Genomic DNA, 23,270 nt, shown 5'->3' on the forward strand with positions numbered 1-23,270 from the left:
AGTTTCATTTAGCAATTTTTCAAAGTAATTACTCCATACTTCAAGGATATCTTTTTCTCAAGTTTTCATATCACCTTTATCATCTCTAATTCCTTTTACAGCACCCTTTCCTTCATTTCTGAGCTTCTTCAACAACGTCCAGAATATCTTGCCACCTTCTTGATATTTATTTTCTATGATCTTACCAAAGTTCTCCCATGACTTTTGTTTAGCTTATTTTACACAGTGTTTAACTTTCTTACATTTGTCTCCATATTCTCTAAGAGCACAAACTGACTTATTTGCCAGGAACTTTTGATATGGTTTCTTCTTTTCCTTTACTGCCTCTTTAACTTCCTGTGTCCACCATGGAGTTCTGATTTTTCTATCCTTGTAGACAACCTTGCCACATTCCTCTGGCTGAATCAAACAATATTTTCTTCAGATCTTGCAACTGAATCTCCAAGGTTTGATTCCTGTTCTCAAACTGTTTCATTTTTTTCTTGAATAATGTTTGTGTATTTCAGTCTACAATTCACATCTGAGAGCTACTCAACTTTTATTCACTTAAAAACTTTCTTACGTGTCCTTCTTTTCAATAAGGTTGGTCGAAAAGTTAAGCGAGTTTGAGTGCGGTTAGTAGTTTGAAGAGAATCAATCGTTCAGTGCTGTTGGCACACTCTCCCTCGATGAGTCTTTGGACTTCCTGGAGGTGTCACATAATAATAATAATAATATGAAATTCAGTTTTATCCTGCTCAAGACTAAATGGTGATCACTTCCAATTTCAAATCCTCTGTACACTCTAGTGTCCTGCACCAGGAAGAAAACATCATTATCAACAATAATATAGTCAATTAGACTTTTCTTATTCCTTCCATCTTCTCTCTATGTGAATTTGTGCATATTTTTATGTTGGAACATAGTGTTAGTAATAACCAGTCCATGTCCTGAGGAGAAATCGAACAGGTATTTGCCATTATTATTTGCTTTGCTCTTTTCTCCAAATTTTTCCAAAATATTTTTGTATGTCTGACAATCATTTCCTACTCTGCTATTTAGATCCCCAACAAGTCATTTGCTTTCTCTAAAGTCTCAAAAAATTCCACAGAACCCTCTGTGGCACCATAATCACAAATAAGTCTTATTGTCTGGTTTCACCATTCTGGTATTTGCCAAGATCACTCTACTTGAAATTGCCTGCCATTCAAAAAGATTAGCCTCATATTTAGTGTTGAATACTATGGCTACTCCTTTTTTTCTTTGATTGTCATTGCCTGTATATAACATTTTGTATTTATTGCTCAGATAGAGCTCACCAGCTTTTGTCTTTTTTGTTTCAGTCACCCCTATTATGTTGATCTGGTACTTATCCAATTCCTCAGCTAGCTCCATTTCTTTGCCATTCAGGCTTCTTATGTTGATAGTGCTGATCTTCAACCCTGGTGATATTGAGTTGGGATGTGTTTTATGGTTTGTTGTTTTTGCTGTTTGCCCTGGTTCCCTGGCAATAACAACGGGGGCCTTGTTTACCCGGGTGACGCTCCAGCCGTAATGAAATTTTGTCATGTTGTACTATCATTTAATATTGTAGTTTAAGCCAGTAAGAATACAATTTGGTTGGCTAAATCCCAAATTGCCAGCCCATCCTCGTTTGTTCAGTATCCAGGTCGATACCTAACAGGTACACCACGAGAAGGTGAGGATTGGACATTAGGTCAGAATCCCTGGTCAGTTCTCCTCTCAGTTATACAGCTTTGATCCTTAAGCATCCGTCGAAAATATTATACAGATATAAAATAAGTAGAAAAAAAAGAATCGGAAGACCAAAAAGAGATGGCATGAGACCGGAACAGGCCATCTGGCCTAAAAATCCATGTTAAGAAGAAGAGAAGAGGTTAACACTACTGACAAGAATTCTCCTATGTGCAGTAACACTGTTTTTTTTTCTTCCTTTCATTCTTCTGACTGTGTTGAACAGCCAAGTGATGGATTCCGTCATCTTTTTTCAAAAAGTCCCTTAATATATGGGCCAGCATCGTGTCTATTCTAACAGCCATATTACAAATGCCAATTACAACATTGCATATGCTATGCATTTCTGAACTTCCAGTTTCTATTTTTCCTTTCCAGCCTGCTTAACATAAAATATACAGATAAAATATTCATGAACATTTCTACTAGATCTTCATTGGATTTGCAATCTCCAGCATATATTGCTGAAGATTGCACATCCACTTACACCAGTGATTTAGCATATGTTGCAAACTTATTGCATACCAGCCACTTTGTACACAGACTCCTATCACCACTCAAACAAAAACTAGGTATAATAAATACCCTCAAAAAAGAATGGCAATAGTTTACTCCATTGAAAATTATGTCGATACAGAACTACAGTGGATTAGATCTGCTGTTTTGAGAAATAGATGTAAGAAAAGAAAATCGATAACATACTGAGCAGAAAGCTGATACTCCAGAACAACAGCAATGCTTTTGACAAAGTTATATCTATTCTTATATTAAAGGTTCATCAAAAAAATATATTTAGAAGTTTTAGGAAGTAAGACATTAAAACTACCTTTATACCTCTTATAAAATTAAAGCATTTATTCAACACATCTAAGGCTCTCCTCTCTCAATTCTCGTGTTCAGGAATATGCCAGATTAAATGTATATCTAACTTTCCTACATATCAGGTCATATCCCAAAAGTAATGTTCGTTTTGGGCATTAGTTTTTAAAGGATATAAAAGCACTTGCTAATTTAATCAAGTATATATTTTCCATTTGAATCAGTAACACTCTTCCAACATTGTGAAAGCTTCATAATGGCATTTCTATAGAATTCAGGAGTTTGCAGACAAAGAAGTCACATAGGCTCAATTTCAGTGCCTTTAATGTATCATATTGTTCTTCATTAATGAAATGTTGCAAACTTCGAAATAAGTGGTAATCTGAAGGTGCAAGATCAGGAGAATTTGGAGGATGTGGAAGCTCTTCCCAGCTGAGTTCCTCAATCTTGGTACAGATGATTCTTGCACTATGAGGGCATGATAACACACGCCCTCATAGTGTGAAAACACCTCTTCTCTTTCAGTTTTTTATTCAGTCGATTGAGTTATTCACAGTATACCTCAGGAAAGAAAAAAAAAAAGGAACACACAGCTTAATCCACTATGGAAAACAGGCCTTAAATCATGGAGATATACTACAGGATTAATTGGGAAAGCATGCAACTATTACATCAGCCAAAAACACGGTGTAAAATAAAATTTAAAGAGGGGCGTACAAGACCTTCATAAAACAACCAAATTTAAATAAGAATGAGGTCTCAAAATTTCTCTGCAACCCTGAAAACAATCCTCATGCTTAAGTTGCATAAGGTACCAAACTATGATAACACCAATTAATCTCTACAAACAAAAAATAGTGATCACATTTGCTGTTGATCACTTGAAAGTAAAAGTAGGGCAACAGAAGAGCAAAGTTTTTTTTTTAAGGACACTAGGCTAAACTACAAAAGACAGGTGTAATCTGAGTGAATATGTTAATAAAGTGACAAGACTGACTAAAAGGATTTAACTGGATGTCAAAAATGAATTTTCTGATTGCCTGTAATTAATTATTCCGTACTTATGTTTTATAATTTTATTTTTATTTTTAATTTAATTGAGTTTTTTTTTTTTTTTATCGCTTGAGGTCAGGCTAAGCAAATTAATTATAGATATTATGTAGCTTACATTGGTATACCAGTGGTCACCTTAAATCATGGAAGGCTATAAACTGTGTCAAAAACCTTGCTAAGTCCAAAAGTATTATGTTGTATCCATTCCCCTTGTCTATCTCAGGTGTGTGTGTAGAGGCTTAAGTGCTGTGAGGCCATCATGTTATAGGCTTAATGGATTGTGTACAGCACTCAGAAAGTGCTGTATACAATCCATTAAGCCTCTAACATGATATCTCAGTTGTAATGTCATCGTAAAATGTCAGCAAGTTACTCAAAACATGATCTTATATTAGTCAACCTGTGCTGTTCATTGCCAAGTATAGATTTCTGTGAATCCATTTCTGTATGCGATCTTTTACCAACTTTTCCAAAATCTTCACCACTGCTCCAAAAATACTGATGGGTGATAGTCAGACACATCACTCTTTGCAACACCGTAGTGCAGTGGGTTTATCATACATTCTTTCCTCTCTGTGGAATCTTCCCTTTGCTGAGACTGAAATTTTGCAGCCAAGTCAAAGGCAGTTCAACTGAACACTTTTTTAGCATCCTTGCTGATATCTCATCAGCCCTCCCATTTTTTGCTGATTCTTATTGTTTATGCATTAGCCCTTGAATCTCTGCCTCACATGTCTGAGTTTCTTCCTCCATTTAGAAGTAGCATTGAGCTGTGTTGCACACATCAATTCAGTAGTTTTTGGAAAAACAGGTACTCATTAGTCAAATAATTGTTACATCCACATTCTGCATTTTTCGAGATAGCTTAGAGTTCCTTCTGTCACATGCTGCTTAACACATTCACTGCCACTAATTTATGACAGAATGTCTCCAGGCTATTCAGAATGATGCTGCCGCAGTGCCAACACATCCACACAAATCGATTGCCCTGCCCAGATTTAGTTATGCAGCATAGAAACAAGTCTTACAATGCTTAGAAGCAGCAGTGGCACTGAATGTGTTAAAAGAGTTCTTACAACAGATCACTAAATTTGGCTTCATTTTCTTTTCTGCTTTCCAATCAGCATACAAATAATAAAATCACCTATGATGATTAATCATTTAATACCAATTAGATTTATTTGATGCATTTCATCATCGCCAGCAAATGATTCAAAAGGTCTATAACAACACCCCACCATGTATTTGAACTTGTTTGACTCCACCTCATGCTATATAGCTTCATACTCGTTGCTACATGGAAAATTGTTACTGATAGTGCAATCATAACATTCTTACCCTAACTGGACTCAAATCATCATTAGCATCACACACAACCCTGCTTTCCTGCCTGTCTTAACAAGAAAATACTGTGTGTGTGTATGCGCATATGTAAATAATGCTAGTGTTTCAAACTGCAGCTCATATTTGTTTACATGTACATTGGTACTGTCCTTCATTCTTTGTTCATAAATCAGGTTTTATTTTAAAAATATAGTTACTTTTGTAAAATATTGGTGAAAGAATTTTGATAAGTTCTAGACATTGTTAGTAACTCGTGATCTTTTATTTTTTTCCCCAGTTTGATCAAGTGCATTTTTTCCTAATACGATGTCTGATTCGAAAGTGCCAGAAATAAAAGTAAAAACTGCATATAATGGGTAAGTATGTAATTCTGATTTTGTGATTTATCAGAAGTCATTTTATTGAGTTATAAGTGGATAACTATATAGTATGCATCTCCCATCGATGAAACATTGTAAGCAGGATGAGTGTCAATGTGAAAAGGGAAAAAAAATTTTTTTGAAAGGGGGGAGATGTACTTATAAAACTTGTACCATTGCCAAATATAACTTGTTGATTTTCTTCTGAGCATTAATTAGAATTAATTTTCACTAATTTTGCTACTAAAGTGCCACAAACTTTAAATGACAATTTAACCAGCAGAAACTTTTTTTTTTGTAAAGTTTAATTCTACAAAATCTGCAAAAACAGTTCAAAAACAGGATAATAATAATTATTAACATCTGACCTCCATGGAGTCACTCATCATGGGAGGTATGCACTATTGCACACAATGCCCATCCAGCCATGCCTTAAACTGATTCAATGTGTCTACATTCACAACATTAAGGCAATGCATTCCACTCACCAACCACTCTCCATGCAAAGAACCTTCCTCTGCTCACACCTTCCTTATACAGTTTCCAGTGATGGTCTCTTGTTCTATCTCCCTCTCTCCTCTCCTATTCTATGAAAAATCTCTTCCATATGAACATATCAACCTGATAACAACCTCTGACCAGCTTATGTCTCAATCATATTCCCCCCCCCCCCGCCTCCTCCTATTCACGAGGTTTTGCAGTTTGCATTCTCTCAATCTGGGAATAATTTGGGAGGGATAATCCAGCTATGTGAGTAGAAAGGCTTGCGTGGTGGTAGTACATGCTAGTTTATTTAACGGTGTTGATTCATAATACAGAATGACAAGAAAATAATATTTATTAACATGTCTGTTAATTTTTTTTTTTTTACACTAGTCCCACTCTTATACCAAATTGTTGTTTCATGTACTGGTGTTGTGACACTGTTCTTGTGCTCTGAAGATGCTGGATATAATATCAGTGAAATAAGTTAATAAATATGAATTATTTTCCTATCATTTTGTGCTGTGAATCAATACCATTAAAAAAAAAAATAGCAAATCTAGTCATATTTGATTAGGAAGTGGATTTGTTAAGGTCTTTCATTAATCAACTTGTAATTGAAATGATTGGAGTTAGGTAAATGTAAGCTAACAAGTAATGAATTTTTTATTGGCTGGTTTGGATATATCATATGTATATCCTTTATGGTACATTGACTATGATAACAATTGCAAAAAAAAGACTCAAGACTACTACTTAAACAAAAAAAAAAAAAAAAGATGTATTTAATGAAAGAAAATATACAATAATAAGTTTCTTTACCATTTTTAAATTTTATTCTTAGTATTTTGATCTTCCTTTCTTTAGTGTATAAGGAATTAACTATATAGTACATTTCTCTGATTTTATCCATGTTTATTATTATTATTATTATTATTATTATTATTATTATTATTTGACACCTCCAGGGAGTCCAAGGATTCATCGAGGGAGAGTGTGCCAACAGCATCGAACGATTGGCCCCTTTCCAACTACTAACCACGCTCAAACTTAACTGACCCATTAGTAGCAGAGGCTCTACCAATCGACCAACCTTTGCCGGCAATTTATATAGTTATAATTTCTGGATGTGGTTTTTCTTGTCATTTCTAAATGCCATATACACTCAAAGGACAAAACATTAGAGATAGGGGTGATGGCAAGTTGACACTGATATATTCTTCACAGAGTAAAATGCCCAAACTGAATGCAGATGGTAAATAGGTAGACATTGGGACTTCCCAATAATGTATTGCAATCGATGAACATGGGTAAATGTGATGATCTTGGTGACTTTGATCGTGGACATATTATCACTGCGAATTATTATCATTCTTTTGCCAAAATGGTAAGAATCCTAGGGTTCTTGAGGGCAACCGTATCAAGGATCTACTGTGAATATACCATCAACAGATGTACCAGCATCTAGTGAGCAAGCAGTGACTGAATACATGCCATTGATGACCGAGGTCGACGTAGACTGTCCAGGCTCATACAGACCAACCACAAGGGCAATGGCAGCACAAATCACATCCAGTTTCAATGTAGGAGGTCCAAGCAGTGTCAGTGAGTGATAGGTACAGTTCATCCTTCATACCATGAGTTATGGGATTCGACACCCTAATAGTGTACCACTGTTGACAACTCGTCATCAGCATTGCGCCTTGCCTGGTGTTGGGACCATCAAAACTGGACCAACCTCTGCTGAGTGGATCAGTCATGTGGTCTGATGAATCCCATTATCAGTTGTACCAAGCTGATCGGATGGTGCAGGTGTGGCATCGACAGCACGAGGCCATGGCCCGCATCGTGCCTGGTCAGCTCTGTTCAAGGAGGTGGTGGCTCTGTGATGTTTGTAGGTCTTCTCATGTGACACATTAGGTTCCTTAGTGTTTAAGGCATCTGGTAGCTTGCAGCACATAAGGACCTCTGGAGAGGTCCTTAAATGCTGCAAGCTACCAGAATGTTCTGTCTGATCACCTACACACTTTCACGTCTTTCTCTCATCCTGTGACTAATGGCATGTTTCAGTAGGACAATCACCCTACTGAGCTACAACCACCCAGACATGTCTTGAGGAACACTCATTTGAGTTTGGACCATCCAGTGGTGCCCCCCCCCCCCAAGGTCTGGATTTAAATCTGATCGAATCTCTCTCTGGAATGCCATAGAGCGAGACTGATGTCTAAGGACAGTTGTGGACAATGCTGCAACTGGCATGACTGGAATAACCTCCAGCAACCCTCTGGCATCTGGTGGAATCAATGCCTCGGAGAGTATAGACTGTTATTCGTGCTAGAGGAGGACCAACATGCTATTATGTAGGAGTTTCTGTTTTGTCCATTGAGTGTATGTTCAATCATTTAGTTAATTTAGCTAAGTATGCAGATTGTGCATACTTAGCTTTATTCCTGTGGTGATGATTAGTATCATTGTGTTTCTTTATAAATTACTTCAGTAGTTTTGCTGCTATTCATGGCTTTGTGCAGCATAAGTGAAGCTTTAGGATGGTTCTTCAGGCATTGAGCCTTCCATTAGCTTGTTTTGTAGTGCTTCTTTATACTAGTTTGTATAGTATGAAGGTCATTATTAGGTTATTCCATTATTATTTGTTTGTTATTTTTGTTATAGGTTTAAAAGTGCTGAGACAAAGTTTTATGTATAGGAGAGATGGTTGGCTCTCCTGAAGAAGAGAGCTCTCCTGCAATGAGCCCTTGAAATCCTTGTGTAACATAGGAATAATAATAACAATAATATGCACTTACTATTGGAGTTTAGTCATACACTATTGTATGCTATGCAGTTTTGAGCTGATCTCACCCATTTTCCATTGATTAAAATATGATCTATTTGTGACCTTGTTCCATTTCAATATTCCAAGATCCATTATCTTCTAGATTGTGTAAAAATTTGTTGTGTATATTGACAAGGTTATGAGTGTTGCATAGTTCAGCTAGAAAATGTTCATTTTAATTTGTGTAATTTCTCCAAACATCTAGTCCTATATGTGCATTAAAATCTCTACCCATGAAAGATTTTTGGGGTGCTTCAGGATTCTTTCACCTTCCTTATACCTTTAAAACTATATTAATATTTGAGATTATTTTTCAGTGCAGAATGTCTCAAATCATTGTTTTTAGCATACAGATATGCCTTAGTGTTAGGGTTAAGATTAATGCATGGAACTGGAGTGGGATTAATAAAATTACATTTAATGAAGCAAAAATTACATCTTTTTTAATGAAGTAAAAATTACATCTGGGGTGCTTAAGCTGTATAACTGAGAGGAGACCTCCACATAGCCTTTAAAGGAACGCGGAGAACCGACCAGGGCTTCTGACCTAATGTCCAATCCTCACCTTCTCGTGGTGCACCCTGTTGGGTATCTACTTTGATACTGAACGAACGAGGATGGGCTGGCAATTTGGGATTTAGCCGACCGAATTGTATTCTTATTGGTTAAACCAAAATAAAAATGATGGTACAACATGACAAAATTTCATGCCGGCTGGGGCGTCGCCGGGTTAAACAAGGCCCCCGTTGTGTTCGCCACGGAACCAGGGCAAACAGCGAAAAGTCAGCTACTGGAACAAATCTGAAAACAAACCCCAACTCAACATCACCAGAGGTAAAGATCGGTACTATCAACGTAAGAAGCCTGAATGGCAAAGAAATGGAGCTAGCTGAGGAATTAGATAAGTACCAGATCGACATAATAGGGGTGACTGAAACAAAAAAGACCAAAACTGGTGAGATCTTTCTGAGCAATAAATACAAAATGTTATATTCAGGCAATGACAATCAAGGAAAAGAAGGAGTAGCCATAGTATTCAACACAAAATACGAGGCTAATCTTCTTGAATGGCAGTCAGTCTCAAGTAGAGTAATGTGGGCAAATATGAGAATGGGAAACTGGACAATGAGACTTATTTGTGCCTATGGGCCCACATAAGGTTCTACTAAGGTAGAAGTGAAGGAATTTTTTGAGGCTCTTGAGAAAGCTACTGACACAATGAAAAAGGAAAAGTTGGTCCTTGTTGGGGATCTAAATAGCAGAGTAGGAAGCGATTGTCAGACCTACAAAAATGTTTTGGGAAAATTTGGAGAAAAGAGCAAAGCTAATAATAATGGCAAATATCTGTTGGATTTCTGCTCAGGACATGGACTGGTTATTACTAACACAATGTTCCAACATAAAAATGTGCACAAATTCACATGGAGAGAAGAGGCTAGGAATAAGAAAAGTCTCATTGACTATGTTATTGTTGATAGTGATGTTTTCTCCCTGGTGCAGGACATCAGAGGTACAGAGGATTTGAAATTGGAAGTGATCACTATTTAGTCTTGAGCAGGATAAAATTGAATTTCATATTGAAAAGAATAACATGTAAGAAAGTTTTAAAGCGAATAAAAGTTAAGCAGCTCTCAGATGTGAACTGTAGAATAAAATACAGAAAGATTATTGAAAAGAAAATGAAAGAGTTTGAGAACAGGAATCAAACCTTGGAGATTCAGTGGCAAACTCTGAAGAAAACATTGGTTGATTCTGCCAGAGAAGCATGTGGTGAGGTTGTGTGCAAGGATAAAAAAATAAGAACTCCCTGCTGGACACAGGAAGTTAAAGAGGCAGTGAAGGAAAAGAAGAAAGCATATCAAAAGTTCCTGGCAAATAAGTCAGCTTTTACTCTTACAGAATACAGAAACAAATGTAAGTAAGCTAAACAGTGTGTAAAACTATCTAAACAAAAGTCATGGGAGGACTTTGGCAAGAATATAGAAAATAAATATCAAGAAAGTGGCAAAATATTCTGGAGGTTGTTGAAGAAGCTTAGGAATGAAGGAAAGAGTGCTGTATAAGGAGTTAGAGATGATAAAGGTGACATGAAAACAGGAGAAAAGGATATCCTTGAAGTATGGAGTAATTACTTTGAAAAACTGCTAAATGAAACAAACAGTGATGACAGCACAGTGATAAAAAACACTGACCAGGCATGCAGTGAGGAATACATATCCATACTTGAAGTAGAAAAAGCCATCAAAGGCTTGAAATGTGGAAAGGCAGCAGGAGTAGATGATATTCGACCAGAAATGCTGAAGTATGGTGGTATAAAAGTCTTACAGTGGCTGCACTGCATAGTTCAGAAAGCCTGGACAGAGGGACGAATTCCCGATGATTGGAGTAGAGCTCTCATAGTACCCATATATAAAAAGGGGGAAAAAAATGAATGTGAGAATTACAGAGGTATTTCCCTACTGAGTGTTCCTGGCAAGATCTATGCAAGTATACTTGAGAAACGGTTGAGAAGAATTGTGGAAGAAAAGCTTGGTGAAGAACAAGCTGGATTCAGGCCAAATAGAGGCTGTCAGGATCACATCTTCACTTTACGACAAATAGTCCAGAAAGCATGGGAATACAACAAAGATCTGTATTTATGTTTTGTAAATTTAGAAAAGGCATATGATAAGGTGCCAAGAGAGAAGCTATTTATTACGCTGCAGTTATATGGTGTCAATGGTGTATTATATCTAGCAATACTTAGTCTTTATTTGAGTTGAAAGTCAGCAGTTAGATTTGAAGGAAGTACAGGAAGATGGTTTAATGTTAAATCTGGTGTGAGACAAGGATGTACATTATCCCCTCTGTTATTCATTATCTATATGGATCACATTATGAAGGAATGTGGTATTAAACCTGATATCAAAATTGGAGATGTTTATGCGGATGATGTTATACTTCTAAATAAATCCCCTACAAGTCTGCAAGATTCTCTGACTAAATTGAATAGCTGTTGTAATAGATATGGTATGAAGGTCAGCAATAAAAAGACAATGAAAATAGGCAGAATCATTGAAAATGTCAACTGTGTTGTGAATGGAGAACCTGTGGAACAAGTAAAACATTTCAGCTACTTAATCACGATTTTTACTGAAGATGGTAAATTAAATATAGAAATAGACAACAGAATCAGCAAAGCTGGTATGGTGGGAAGTCAATTGAATAAATTCATATGGAATAAGAAAGAAATTAGTCGGAACACTAAATTAGCTGTATACAAGACAGTGTTCAAACCAGTTTTAACTTATGGATCCTGAGTCCTGAGAAAGATTAGAGGCGTGAACAGATGGCATCAATGGCAATATCATATTAAAAATGAGGATATTAGGAAAGAACTTGACATTGTCAGCATCCAGGAATGCGTTAGCAGAGCTAATCTCAGGTGGTATGGTCACTTAAATAGAATGGGAGAGGAAAGATTAGCAAAACAAGTGTTCTCTGCCAGGTTGGCAGGAAAACGACCCAGAGGAAGACCAAGATATAGATGGATTGATATGGTACAAAGTGCCTTAGACGATAGAAATATAAGATCTGATAATATTGGAGTCTTGACAGGTGACAGACTGATTTGGAGGAAAATTGTAGATAGGAAGTTAGTAATGATGTAATTTTTTCATGTAGTACTGTCATATCCTATACACCCCTTGAGGGTACATGGCAGGAATTTGATGATGATGATAATGAAAATTACATCTTTGTTAGTGACTAAAAATTTCCGTCATTTCTCAACAGTTATTTCCACTATCTGTTGCATAAAACTGTTTTACAATCTTGCAATTGCAAACCTTACACTTCGTAATATTTGATGTACTTTTTTTTTTTTTTGACAAGCAGAGATTACCATGCATCACAACATTAATGTATTAGCCTAGTTCATAACATGGACATGTAACTTGGCTTCCTGTGAAGCTATTTAATACTATGATAGCGAGTTCTTGTCATTTCTCTATTTCTGTTAGTATTGTGTTTTCTGCAGTTTGTTTTGTAGGAGGGGAAATAAAACCTGGGTTTCCAGGAAGAAAAATCATGTTATTTGCCTTCATTTGAAAAACTGTTTTAAAGAATTTATATATGCATAAGATATAAACCCAAGTCCCGGACATAAAAATCAGATGGAAATTTTAATGTCAGTATCTGTTTATTTTAAAATACTAATTATGGCATCAATCAATAATTCAGCAAACAGCATACATAATATTGCAGTACATTTTTTTTAGAATGTGACTACTAACAAGAAATTGTAAATTTTATGTTTAGTATACCTCAAGTAATCTAAGCATGAGATAATTCAGAAACTGCTTTAGAGACCAAAAATGGTAATATTTCAGGCTGCTTCAGCTTTCCTATAAACAGCTGGCACTATGCAAGGAAAACCATCCACTGCCTTAAACAAGTAACTTGATATATTACTATTTGAAATGTTGTCATTAAGGAAATAAATACTGAGATTTTAATTTTATGCAGCTTTGCATTGTAATTGCTCTATAATCATCTCATCATTTGGCTTGTTGCTCTCAACAATTCTTTTTTTATCTGATATCATTAACCTTTCATTATCACATTGTCATATGAATTTCTTGCATATATATATGCATGTAGATTTACAGTTTTCTTGTTATTTTACAGTGGTATCATGATTACCTACATAGATTCGAAAATAACCTTAGAAAGGTTATGCAAAGAAATGCATGATATATGCAAATTTGAACCTCATCAACAGTTTACAATGAAGTGGGTTGATGAAGAAGGTAACAAAATATTACTTATTAAATACATGTGCAAACTGTTATTTATTTTCACTTAGTACTTTTATTATTTTATTTTACTTAGTACTTTTATCTGTTCAGTATATTTTTTATCCAATATATTGCACATTAAATCCTTATCACTATATTTTCACCTAATTTCCCATGTATCATAAGCAGTTTCCTTATTTTAGCAAAAGCTGTTTAGCGAGTGCAATGTTAGCAATGATGGTAGTTTATTTGGTGGATGTTATTTACTTTATTGAATCCAAGAAAATCAATTTTATAAGTTATCAAATTAGAAATTTTAATGTGACATGCATTTGATTTCATATTTTAATTAGCTTGAATTTTATTCATTGTTCAATAGCAGTTTTTAGGATATGCACAACTTCTTGCTACATGTGCATTATTAAATGACAATGAAATGTTTATTGTACATGAAAGAAATTTGTGTTGATTAATTAAAGTAACACTAGACTCTCACTATAGTAAATGTTGTTATAAAAACTACTGAAAAATCCTACTGCAGCCCTAGGACTCAGGCCCCTTGTGAAGAAAATTCACTATAAAAAATTATCTACTATAACAACCATTCCGATAGTCTCCATGAATCTGCTATAGTGAGAGTTGACTGTATCTAAAATGTGTAAATGATTTTTTATAGTTGAATTTGCAGTATGAGACAGTAATAAGAAAATAAATAATATATTTCTTTACTTAGCTGATAATATTTTGCTCTGTTTTACCTAGCATCTTCAGAGCATAAACAGTATCACAGTTATCAAACTGCAGTGTTTAATTGCGTAAATGGTTACATTTGTAACAGGCAATACAAAGAACTGAAGTCCTAATTGGTACCATTTATTCTTGGATGAAAGAGATTTATAAATTTTAATTTCCAAAAGACAGTCTTAAAATGACTATCTTCCAGATTTTTGGTAAATTGATGCGGCCATATTTATGACTTCTGTGTAACACATTTTTTCATCTAATTCTGTGTAAAATGGTGGGGTTCCAAAGGTGTGTGTTTGTGTGTGTGTGTGTGGGGGGGGAAACTAGAGTATCTTGTCATTACAAGCCTGATCTTTTTTAAATTTATATTCATGTTCAGCAGGTTGTGCAACCGTCTTCCTGATGCAGTTCTACTGCTGAGTTCTAAGATATTTCATTTGAGTGAGAAACTAGTCCTAAATAGTTAAAGCTGTCCTCTTTGTTCTACAGTTTTATTATTATAATGATACAGTTTTATAATAATTACAGCTACGAAGGAAAGAACATGCAACTGTAATCATTATTTTTGTCTTGCTTAGGCTAATTCTCATATTCCTTTTTAATACTTCTTCATTTCAAGTATTTAAATTATACTGAAAGCCAACCTCTGATTTTGCTACTAATACCACATCATCAATGAAAACTAATTGTGAGAATTCCACAGGTTTTATCAGCCAATTTTTCTATCTGAAATTGTTTGGTTTTAACTTTGAAGGACTCAAGAGTGAATCCCTGTTGTTACCCCCTTGTTGTCACAAATTTCTCTTATTTGTATTTTCCATTTCTTAAGTAGCACTTTCAAGGGGTTATTCTGTGTTATCCAATCAGTGGCTTTTTCATTATCTGAAAAACTTGAACTTCTTTTTCATATTCTATTGTTTTCTCACTTATCTGTCTGAGAGTGAAAATTTGAACCTGGCTATCTCTCATTGATCAGAAGCCACACTGATCTACTTCCTGTTATTTTATTTTTTTTTTATTTTAATCTTTGGTCTAACTTCTAGTATCTGGAAATAGATTTTCCAGGTATGCTAAGAAGTGAAGTACCTCTATGGTTTTGACATGATCTGTTAATCTCTTTTTATAAATGGTGATAATGATTGAAATATTTCACTCTTTTGCCATCTTTTCTTTCCAAGCAAGCCATCACTCGTGGGAACAACATGTAACCAGCCTTACTCATCTTTATGACATGCTGTCATATCACATTATGTTCTAGTGATTTCCCATTTTTCATTTTATAAATAGCTATATTAATTTCTTCTTTCTTGACTGCATCTTCTTTTCCATGGCACTGTGTTTTGTGTTTTTCTCTTGTATGATTCCTCTCAGTTTTCCCAAATGCTTTCTTAATACTAAAACTTATTCTTTTCATCTGTTCATAATATCTTCTTGTATTTTCTGAATATTTCCTCCCCTCCATGTAAGTCACCAGTCTGTTGTAGAGGGTGATCTTCCAGTGATAGCAGTCCTTTATTGTTCTTTCTCTCTGCTTTTCTTCTGATATTCTTTGCTCTGCTTCTCCTGAATTTTTTTTACTATCCTATCTTTCAGACCACCATCGCTGAGATCCAACACCTTGCTGTTGCTTTTGCCATGTGTTGTGCCCTTTGGGACATCTGGAAAAGGAGATCCTAGTGTCACACTATTTTGACATATGCTTCAGTAAGGCAACAAATCCTGGATGCCCTGCCAGGATCAATCAGGTAGTTGACTTGCATTAAGCCTCCTTCCCATGGTCTGGAATAAAGACTTCCTATAGTGCCGGTATTGTTTCAGGGTTAACTATAGCATTCTCTTGAGTGCAGTCATTGCTTGCCAGAGAGTGGGCATTCATGTGTGGCTCTGTAGTGGGTGAGGAGCTCTCGCACTGAATCAGACTCCCTTTGAAAATGAATAATTTTTAATTCTCTTGTTTATCAGAGGCTCTCATCAAGCCTCAACATGTCCAGAAACCGTAGAAACATCAAGTAAGAACAACAAAATAAAGAAGAAAGAACATCAGAAACAATAAATGTAACAACATTTATATTGCATCCTGAATATTGCATTTGACTGAAGAATGTCACCTTTTAGAAGTGTTTGGAAGGGTTGGCAGATCCCTGAAATCAGTGAAGAAACTCCATTCAGGTGGCATTCTTGCAAGAATAACGACAGACGTAATTAGAGCATCTCCTTTGTTTAACATCCATTTGTAGAATGCTAATCACTGTCCCCCCCACCAGAACGTTGAACTATTCTTGAAGAGTAATATCAGAGTTGGATCTCCTTGATGTCCCAGACAAAGAGATCAAAGAGATGTGCTCCAAAATGAAAGACCAAGGAGTAACAGCCATGAAGAGAATACTCATACATAGTAATTGTTGCCTGGTTCCCATCAGAAATATCATCCTTACTTTCAACACACCACACTTCAACTACCAACATCTGTGAAACCTGGATATCTAAACTTCTCAGACTCTATATCCCAAACCCTTTGCATTTCTTTAAATGTCAAAGTATAGTCATTCTCAAACTGCCTGTTGTGGCTCTGCAATCTGTGCCCATTGTGACACTAAAGATATTGAGAACAAGGACTGAAAACACCAAAATGCCCTAATTGTGAAGGAGATCACCCTGCATACTCTTGAACATGCCAAAGTTGGAAGGATGAAAAGGAGATTCAAAAAATAGAAACTGGTAAGCATACCAGGAGGCAAAGAGATAATATATATACCACACAAGTTGCAACATTTCACTGTAAACCCTGTTACTTTGAGAAAGCAGCAGTAGGGACATTGACATGTGGTGATCCTACATTTTCATAACTATATTCCTGAATTATATAATTCGCTTGCTGTCTCTTTAGTGCACATAAAAGAGAAAAATCAATTTGGATTCACTCCAGAGTACATCAAGAATGGTCCCAATACTTAAAAAAATAATGAAACATGCTTCACAGAGGATCAAAAACTTTCCTTCAGACACTTGAATGCCATCAGCAGATGCCATTAATATACCTGGTATCCTAGGAGTCGAAATTTGACAACACTGTGGATATTTTTCCTGAAGAAATGATGGGCACTAGCTGTTTGCAATTCCCCAAAAATTCAAAAAATCCAAGGCTAATGAAAACAAAACCACTATGATACCACTAAAAAAATAATGAAAACATTTGAGCAATGAAATTGTCATGGATTCCGTTAAAATATGGATGACTTCAAGGCTCTCTTGCAGAATTATAAACAAGTATGCCTCCTGCTGGAATCATACCTGAAGCTGAGTAATGATCAAATTGTAGCCATGATTTGTAATGACACAGAGGAGAGTCACAATACTTGTGGGCAATCATATCCCCTTCTGGCAAGTCCTACTTAATGCCAACATAGAAGCAGTTGCTATCCAACTTTCAGTGAGAATTCTAATAACAGTATGCTGCATCTGCCTTTCTCCTGCCACAGATATCTCTTCTCTTAAGATGAACTTAATGACATCATATTGCAGTTACCATTCTCTCCTAATTCTCATGGAAATGCTTAGATGTTGGTTATACACATTCTTACTAAATAGCTTAAGGAAATTACAATGTACAATAAAATATACATTAAAATAAATTTTAATACACTTCCAATATTTTGGCAACGTCACGCTGCCATTTTTACAAACACTTTAAAAAAAGGCACGTGTACGCAAGCACAACACACAGTAAATGAGGATGAAGCAGGAAGCTATTCTTTCTCCTAAAAGTCCTGATGGTGCCCCTTAGCAGGCAATGTTGGGCCAATTGGGCTGAAGGTCTTCTGATGTAGGTTTCCCAAATTTGGGACAGTCTCATGCAACCAAATTTGTTGAGGTTTGGATTGTTTCTTAGGGCTGAGGCTGATTCCATGAATAGCCTTTCGTATTTGAATTTACTACGGTGTATTATCGTGGCTTTCTTCCATCGTATTCTATGGCGGGTATCCAGCGCATGGTCTGCAAGACCAAAGTGGTGAAACCGGATGTAGTCCTTGTGTTCTGAAATTCTGATATTAGCTGTCCTCTGCCTGTTTGGCCAAAGTAGGACAGCTTACAGCTGCAAGGGACCTGGTATACACCAGGTAGGTCTAGGGAGAGGGAGGTTAGTCTTTAGTGGAGCGGATAATGGATGCCAATTTTTTATATGGTCTGTAACATGTTAAGTCATGTTTTTTTGGGATTTTTGTAATTTTTTCCGAGGTGCCTCGGATATAGGAAATGGCGATGGATTTAGAGTAATCCTTGTTGTGAAGTGGGGGGGGGGGGTTGTGGTTTATTGGTTTCAATATTTTTTGAATTTTTTTGAGGGGGGGGGGGGGTTGCCTTTGACTGAGAAAGTGTTGAGAGTGTGGTTTAGTTCTGTGGTTAGGGCATTGTCATTTGTACAGATAGTTTAGCCCTGTTGTGTATTGTCTTAATAACTCCATATTGTTATGAGGGGGGGGGGGATTTTTGGTGAATGTATCTGCCTATATGGGTGGATTTTCTATAAACTAAAAATCAAGTACAATCCCACCAACTCACAAATTAGAAAACTCCACAGGCTCCTTAAGAAGATCACTTCTTGGCCTGTAGAAGTCACTAACAAATTAAAACTGTTTAACTCCATACGCCCTGTATATATGGGCTCCAAAATACATAAAGAAAATGTGCCATTACGTCCCATAGTGGATGACATTGATTCCCCCACATGCAAACTCTCACACACTATACTGGCAACACATCTTCACATATAAAAAACTCAGCCCACTTCAAAGCCAGCATAGAAAACCTTACACTCAAACACTGACGTAATGGTCAGTTTTGATGTCTCCTCCTTATTCACAAATGACTCAAAGAATCCTTAGAGCTAATCCAAGCTAAGTTTCCTCCCGATATCACAGCCCTATTTCAGTTCACAATGAATTCGGGCTATTTTGTTTGGCAAGGAAAATTCTACAAACAAATAGAGGGGACAGCCATGGGTTCTCCACTCTCCCATCCTTGGCCAACTTTTATATGAAGACTTTTGAAGAGAAAGCTTTAAACTCTGCCCCACAAAAACCAACTATATGGCTTCGCTATGTTGGTGATGTGTTCACTATTTGGCCACATGGCTTCGATGCACTCCTCTCCTTCCTAACACACTTAAACAACTAACACCCCAGAATCAAGTTCACCCTGGAAGAAGAAAAAAACAACTGCCTTCCTTTCTTAGACACACACTAGTCACCTGCCAGCCCGATGGAACCTTGGTTTTCTCAGTTTATAGAAAACCCACCCATACAGGCAGATACATTCACCAAAAATCCCACCACCCCACCTTACAACAATATGGAGTCATTAAGACACTACACAACATGGCTAATCTTATCTGTTCAAATGACAGTGCCCTAACCACAAAACTAAACCACACTCTCAACACTTTCTCAGCCAATGGCTATCCCCCCAAAAAAATCCAAAAAATATTGAAACTAATAAACCACAACCCCCCCCTTCACAACAAGGATTACTCTAATCACCATTCCCTATATCCGAGGCACCTAGGAAAAAATTACAAAAATCCTAAAAAAAAACATGACTTAACTTCTTGTTACAGACCAAAAAAAAAATTGGCATCCCTTATCTGCTCCACTAAAGACCAACCTCCGTCCCCCTAGACCTACCTGGTGTATACCAGGTCCCTTGCAGCTGTAAGCTGTCCTACTTTGGCCAAACAGGCAGGACAGCTAATATCAGAATTTCAGAACACAAGGACTACATCCAGTTTCACCAATACAGCCACTCCGGTCTTGCAGACCATGCATTGTATACCCCATAGAATACGGTGGAAGAAAGCCATGATAATACGCTGTAGTAAATTCAAATACAAAAGGCTATTCATGGAATCAGCCTCAGCCCTAAGAAACAATCCAAACCTCAACAAATTTGGTTGCATGAGACTGCCCCAATGTGAAACCTGCATCAGAAGACCTTCAGCCCCAATCGGCCAAGAATACCAACATTGCCTGCTAGGGGGAGCACCATCAGGACTTTTAGGAGAAAGAATAGCTTCCTGCTTCATCCTCATTTACTGTGTGTTGTGCTTGCGTGCATGTGTCTTTTTTTTTAAGTTCCTGTGAAAATTGCAGCGTGACGTTGCCGAAATATTGGAAGTGTATAAAAATTTATTTTAATGTATATTCTGTTGTACGTTGTAATTTCTTTAAGCTATTTAGTAAGCATTCCTCTCTACCTACTTTTAATGGGAGATTTAAATGGACACAACAGTGTGTGTGTGTGTGTGTGTGTGTGTGTGTGTGGTAGTGTCTGTAGTGCCATATGCCACTCAAACATTGATTTAACTGTCTGTTTGCTCTCTATATTTTTTTTCCAGATTACAATCTAACGTCTGTAAATATCAATCTACAATCAATCATCTGGTCAGACCAAAAGATACCTCTCTAAAACATGAGCAATTAAGATTGGTTGCCTTTGATATGGAAAAAAGTGTATGACACTGCTTATAGATTTGGAATGTTGAAAGACCTACACAACTATGGTCAGAGGGAATCTCCTTCTCTTCATCAAGAACTTCTTATTCAGCCGAATCTTCCAAATCCAAATGGGAACTGTTTTCTCTCCCAAGAGGAGATAGTCCCACAAGGTCCAATTTTAAGCATCATGTTTTTTTATAATCAAGATTAACTTGATAACTGAACAACTTCCAACAGTAATGCCCTCTACGTGGATCACTTTACTATTAACTAGAGCTGTCAGAATAAAACACTTGATCAGATACTAGAGACCACAGATATGAGAATTTTCAGGAAAATAAGTTTGTGTCAAATGGCATCAATGGCAGAATCTTGTTAAAAGAGGGGATATAGAAAGGATCTTGGTATTGTTACCATTCAGGAGTGTGTGAGCTTAACTAATCTAAGATGTTTTAACGTCACTTAAATTAAATGAAGAGGAAAGGTTAGTAAAATAACTGTTTTATTGCCATGATTGCAGGAAAAAGACACAGAGGAAGAGCAAAATATAAATCTAATGTCGTTGGAGTAAAATAACAGATTATCAATTGGAAGTTGATGATGATGTAATGTGTTTCATGTTGTGTTCAGGAATTTGATAATGATGAACTTAAATAATATATCATCATCATTATCAGCCATTGTCAATCCACTACTGGATGAAGGCCTTACAAGATTACTCCAGAACTGTCTGTCCGTGGCTCTCCTTTTCCATGTCACACCTGCAAATCTGATGATATCATCAATCCATCGTGATTTAGGTCGGCGTTGTGGTCATTTTTCCCTCTCGTGGAATCCAATCCAGTACTTCTTTTGTCCATTGTTGATCTTGTCTTCGAGCAATATGCCAGCCCATTGCCACTTCAGATGTTTCACTCTTCCTATGATGTCAGAGACTTTGGTTTGATTTCTTATCCATGTATTCCTTTTGTGATCCAATCTTGTGATACCAAGCATACTTCTTTTCATACTAAATTGTGTTGTTCTTAATTTTTGATTTTCCTTTGCATTCAGCATCCATGTTTCACAGCTATATGTCAGTCTAGGAAGAATACATTGGTTAAAAACTTTTCTTTTAAGGCATAATGGTAGTTGGCTTTTGGATATTGAATGTAATTTTCCAAATGCTTTCCACTCAATCATCGTGTGCCTTTTAATTTCGTCTATGATATTTTGTTCATTGCTATCCATTGTCCTAAGTATATGTAATGATCTACTTGTTTAGTTTTCTCATTATTGATTTTTGTTATTTCTGGTTGGACATAGCTATTGAACATAACTTGGGTCTTCTTCAGGTTTATCTTTAGGCCAGCTGTTTTGCTAGCAATTTGGAGTTCATGGATATGATTCTGTAATTCATGCGCAGTTCAAGTAAAGATAACTATATCATCTGCAAAGTGTAAATGGCTTAAATATCTTCCATTTATCTTTAGATCTTTCCCTTCCCAATCAAGAAGTTTGAATATTTCTTCTGGACATGCTGTGAATAATTTTTGAGATATTGTGTCACCCTGTCTGATACCTCTCTGTATTTTCACAATAGAAAATTTTTATATACAAGGATATATATATATATATATATATCCTTGTATATAAATAAAACGTACAAGTCACTATATGCACAAACTTTGCTTACGCTTGGATAAAGGATTAAAGAATATAATTTCTCAGCACCTTTTAATTGGTAGTATAAGCAAGTAAAAAAAAAAAAAAAACTTTCAACAAATATCTCTGATTCAAAGTAATTTAATAATAAGGTGACACACCTTTTCACTACTTGTATATGGAAAATATCTGAATTCTGCATTACTTCAATCCTGGTATCCCTTCTAGGTCTTGCTTCCACAAATGGTAACTTGTTTCCCAGGAAGTTTCCTGGTTCTGCTCGGTGGAGGGTTTTTGCCTTTCATTGAGTAGTGCTACTGCTGTGCATCCTGTCCTAGAGTCATTCAGATCAAGAGTGATGATTTTAGTCACTTTAGGTTCACTCACTCAGAAATTTTGTAGAGGTATCCCCACACTTTAGCATACCTCAATAAAGGTCAAAATGAATTATTCCCATAATGCAAAGCATTATACATACCTAAAGGATATGCGTTGTATTATGGGATACTAAGGCAGTTGATATGAAGTCATTAGCCTCTGTATACAAGTAGCCCCATCGCGAAGATACTTCATGCACAAACTTTGCTTACATTTGGATAAAGAATTAAACCAAGAAAATAATTTCTTGGCATCTTTAATTCATAAATAATATATACAGTTGATAACAATAAAGGTTTGGTGATTAGGAAGGATATTGTTTTTAAATTAAAATTTCTCCATTTGGGATTTGTTGATATAATTTTGTTTTATTCAGTATAGAATTATTATTATCTAAGACCTTCAAGGACTCATTGACAGAGGCTATAAATCACCCAAACCAGCTGTCACACCTTTCCTTAAATATATTCACACTAGATGCACTCACTACCCCTAAATTATTATTATTATTCCTGATACCTCCAAGGAGTCTGAACACTCATCGTAGGAGGACACCTACAACTGTCTCAACCACCACACCGAACCTCTACTACAAATCATCTCCATCAGC

General features: G+C 36.2%; 1 protein-coding gene across 2 annotated transcripts in view; it reads left to right on the top strand.

Annotated features, from left to right (window-relative positions):
- Positions 1-23,270, top strand: part of aPKC (protein kinase C iota type) — a 380,150-nt gene that overhangs the window by 19,638 nt on the left and 337,242 nt on the right. For both annotated transcript variants that reach the window (XM_090408542.1, XM_090408543.1), the window contains exons 2-3: positions 5,228-5,306; positions 13,294-13,415. In XM_090408542.1, coding sequence (XP_090264668.1) covers positions 5,257-5,306; positions 13,294-13,415 — 172 coding nt within the window. In that variant the 5' untranslated portion in view covers positions 5,228-5,256. The remainder of the gene's footprint in view (positions 1-5,227; positions 5,307-13,293; positions 13,416-23,270) is intronic.

The sequence above is a fragment of the Typopeltis vanoorti genome, chromosome 18, assembly GCF_054136105.1.
Source record: "Typopeltis vanoorti isolate ZY-2024b chromosome 18, IOZ_Tvanoo_1.0, whole genome shotgun sequence".
NCBI classification, from domain to species: domain Eukaryota; kingdom Metazoa; phylum Arthropoda; class Arachnida; order Uropygi; family Thelyphonidae; genus Typopeltis; species Typopeltis vanoorti.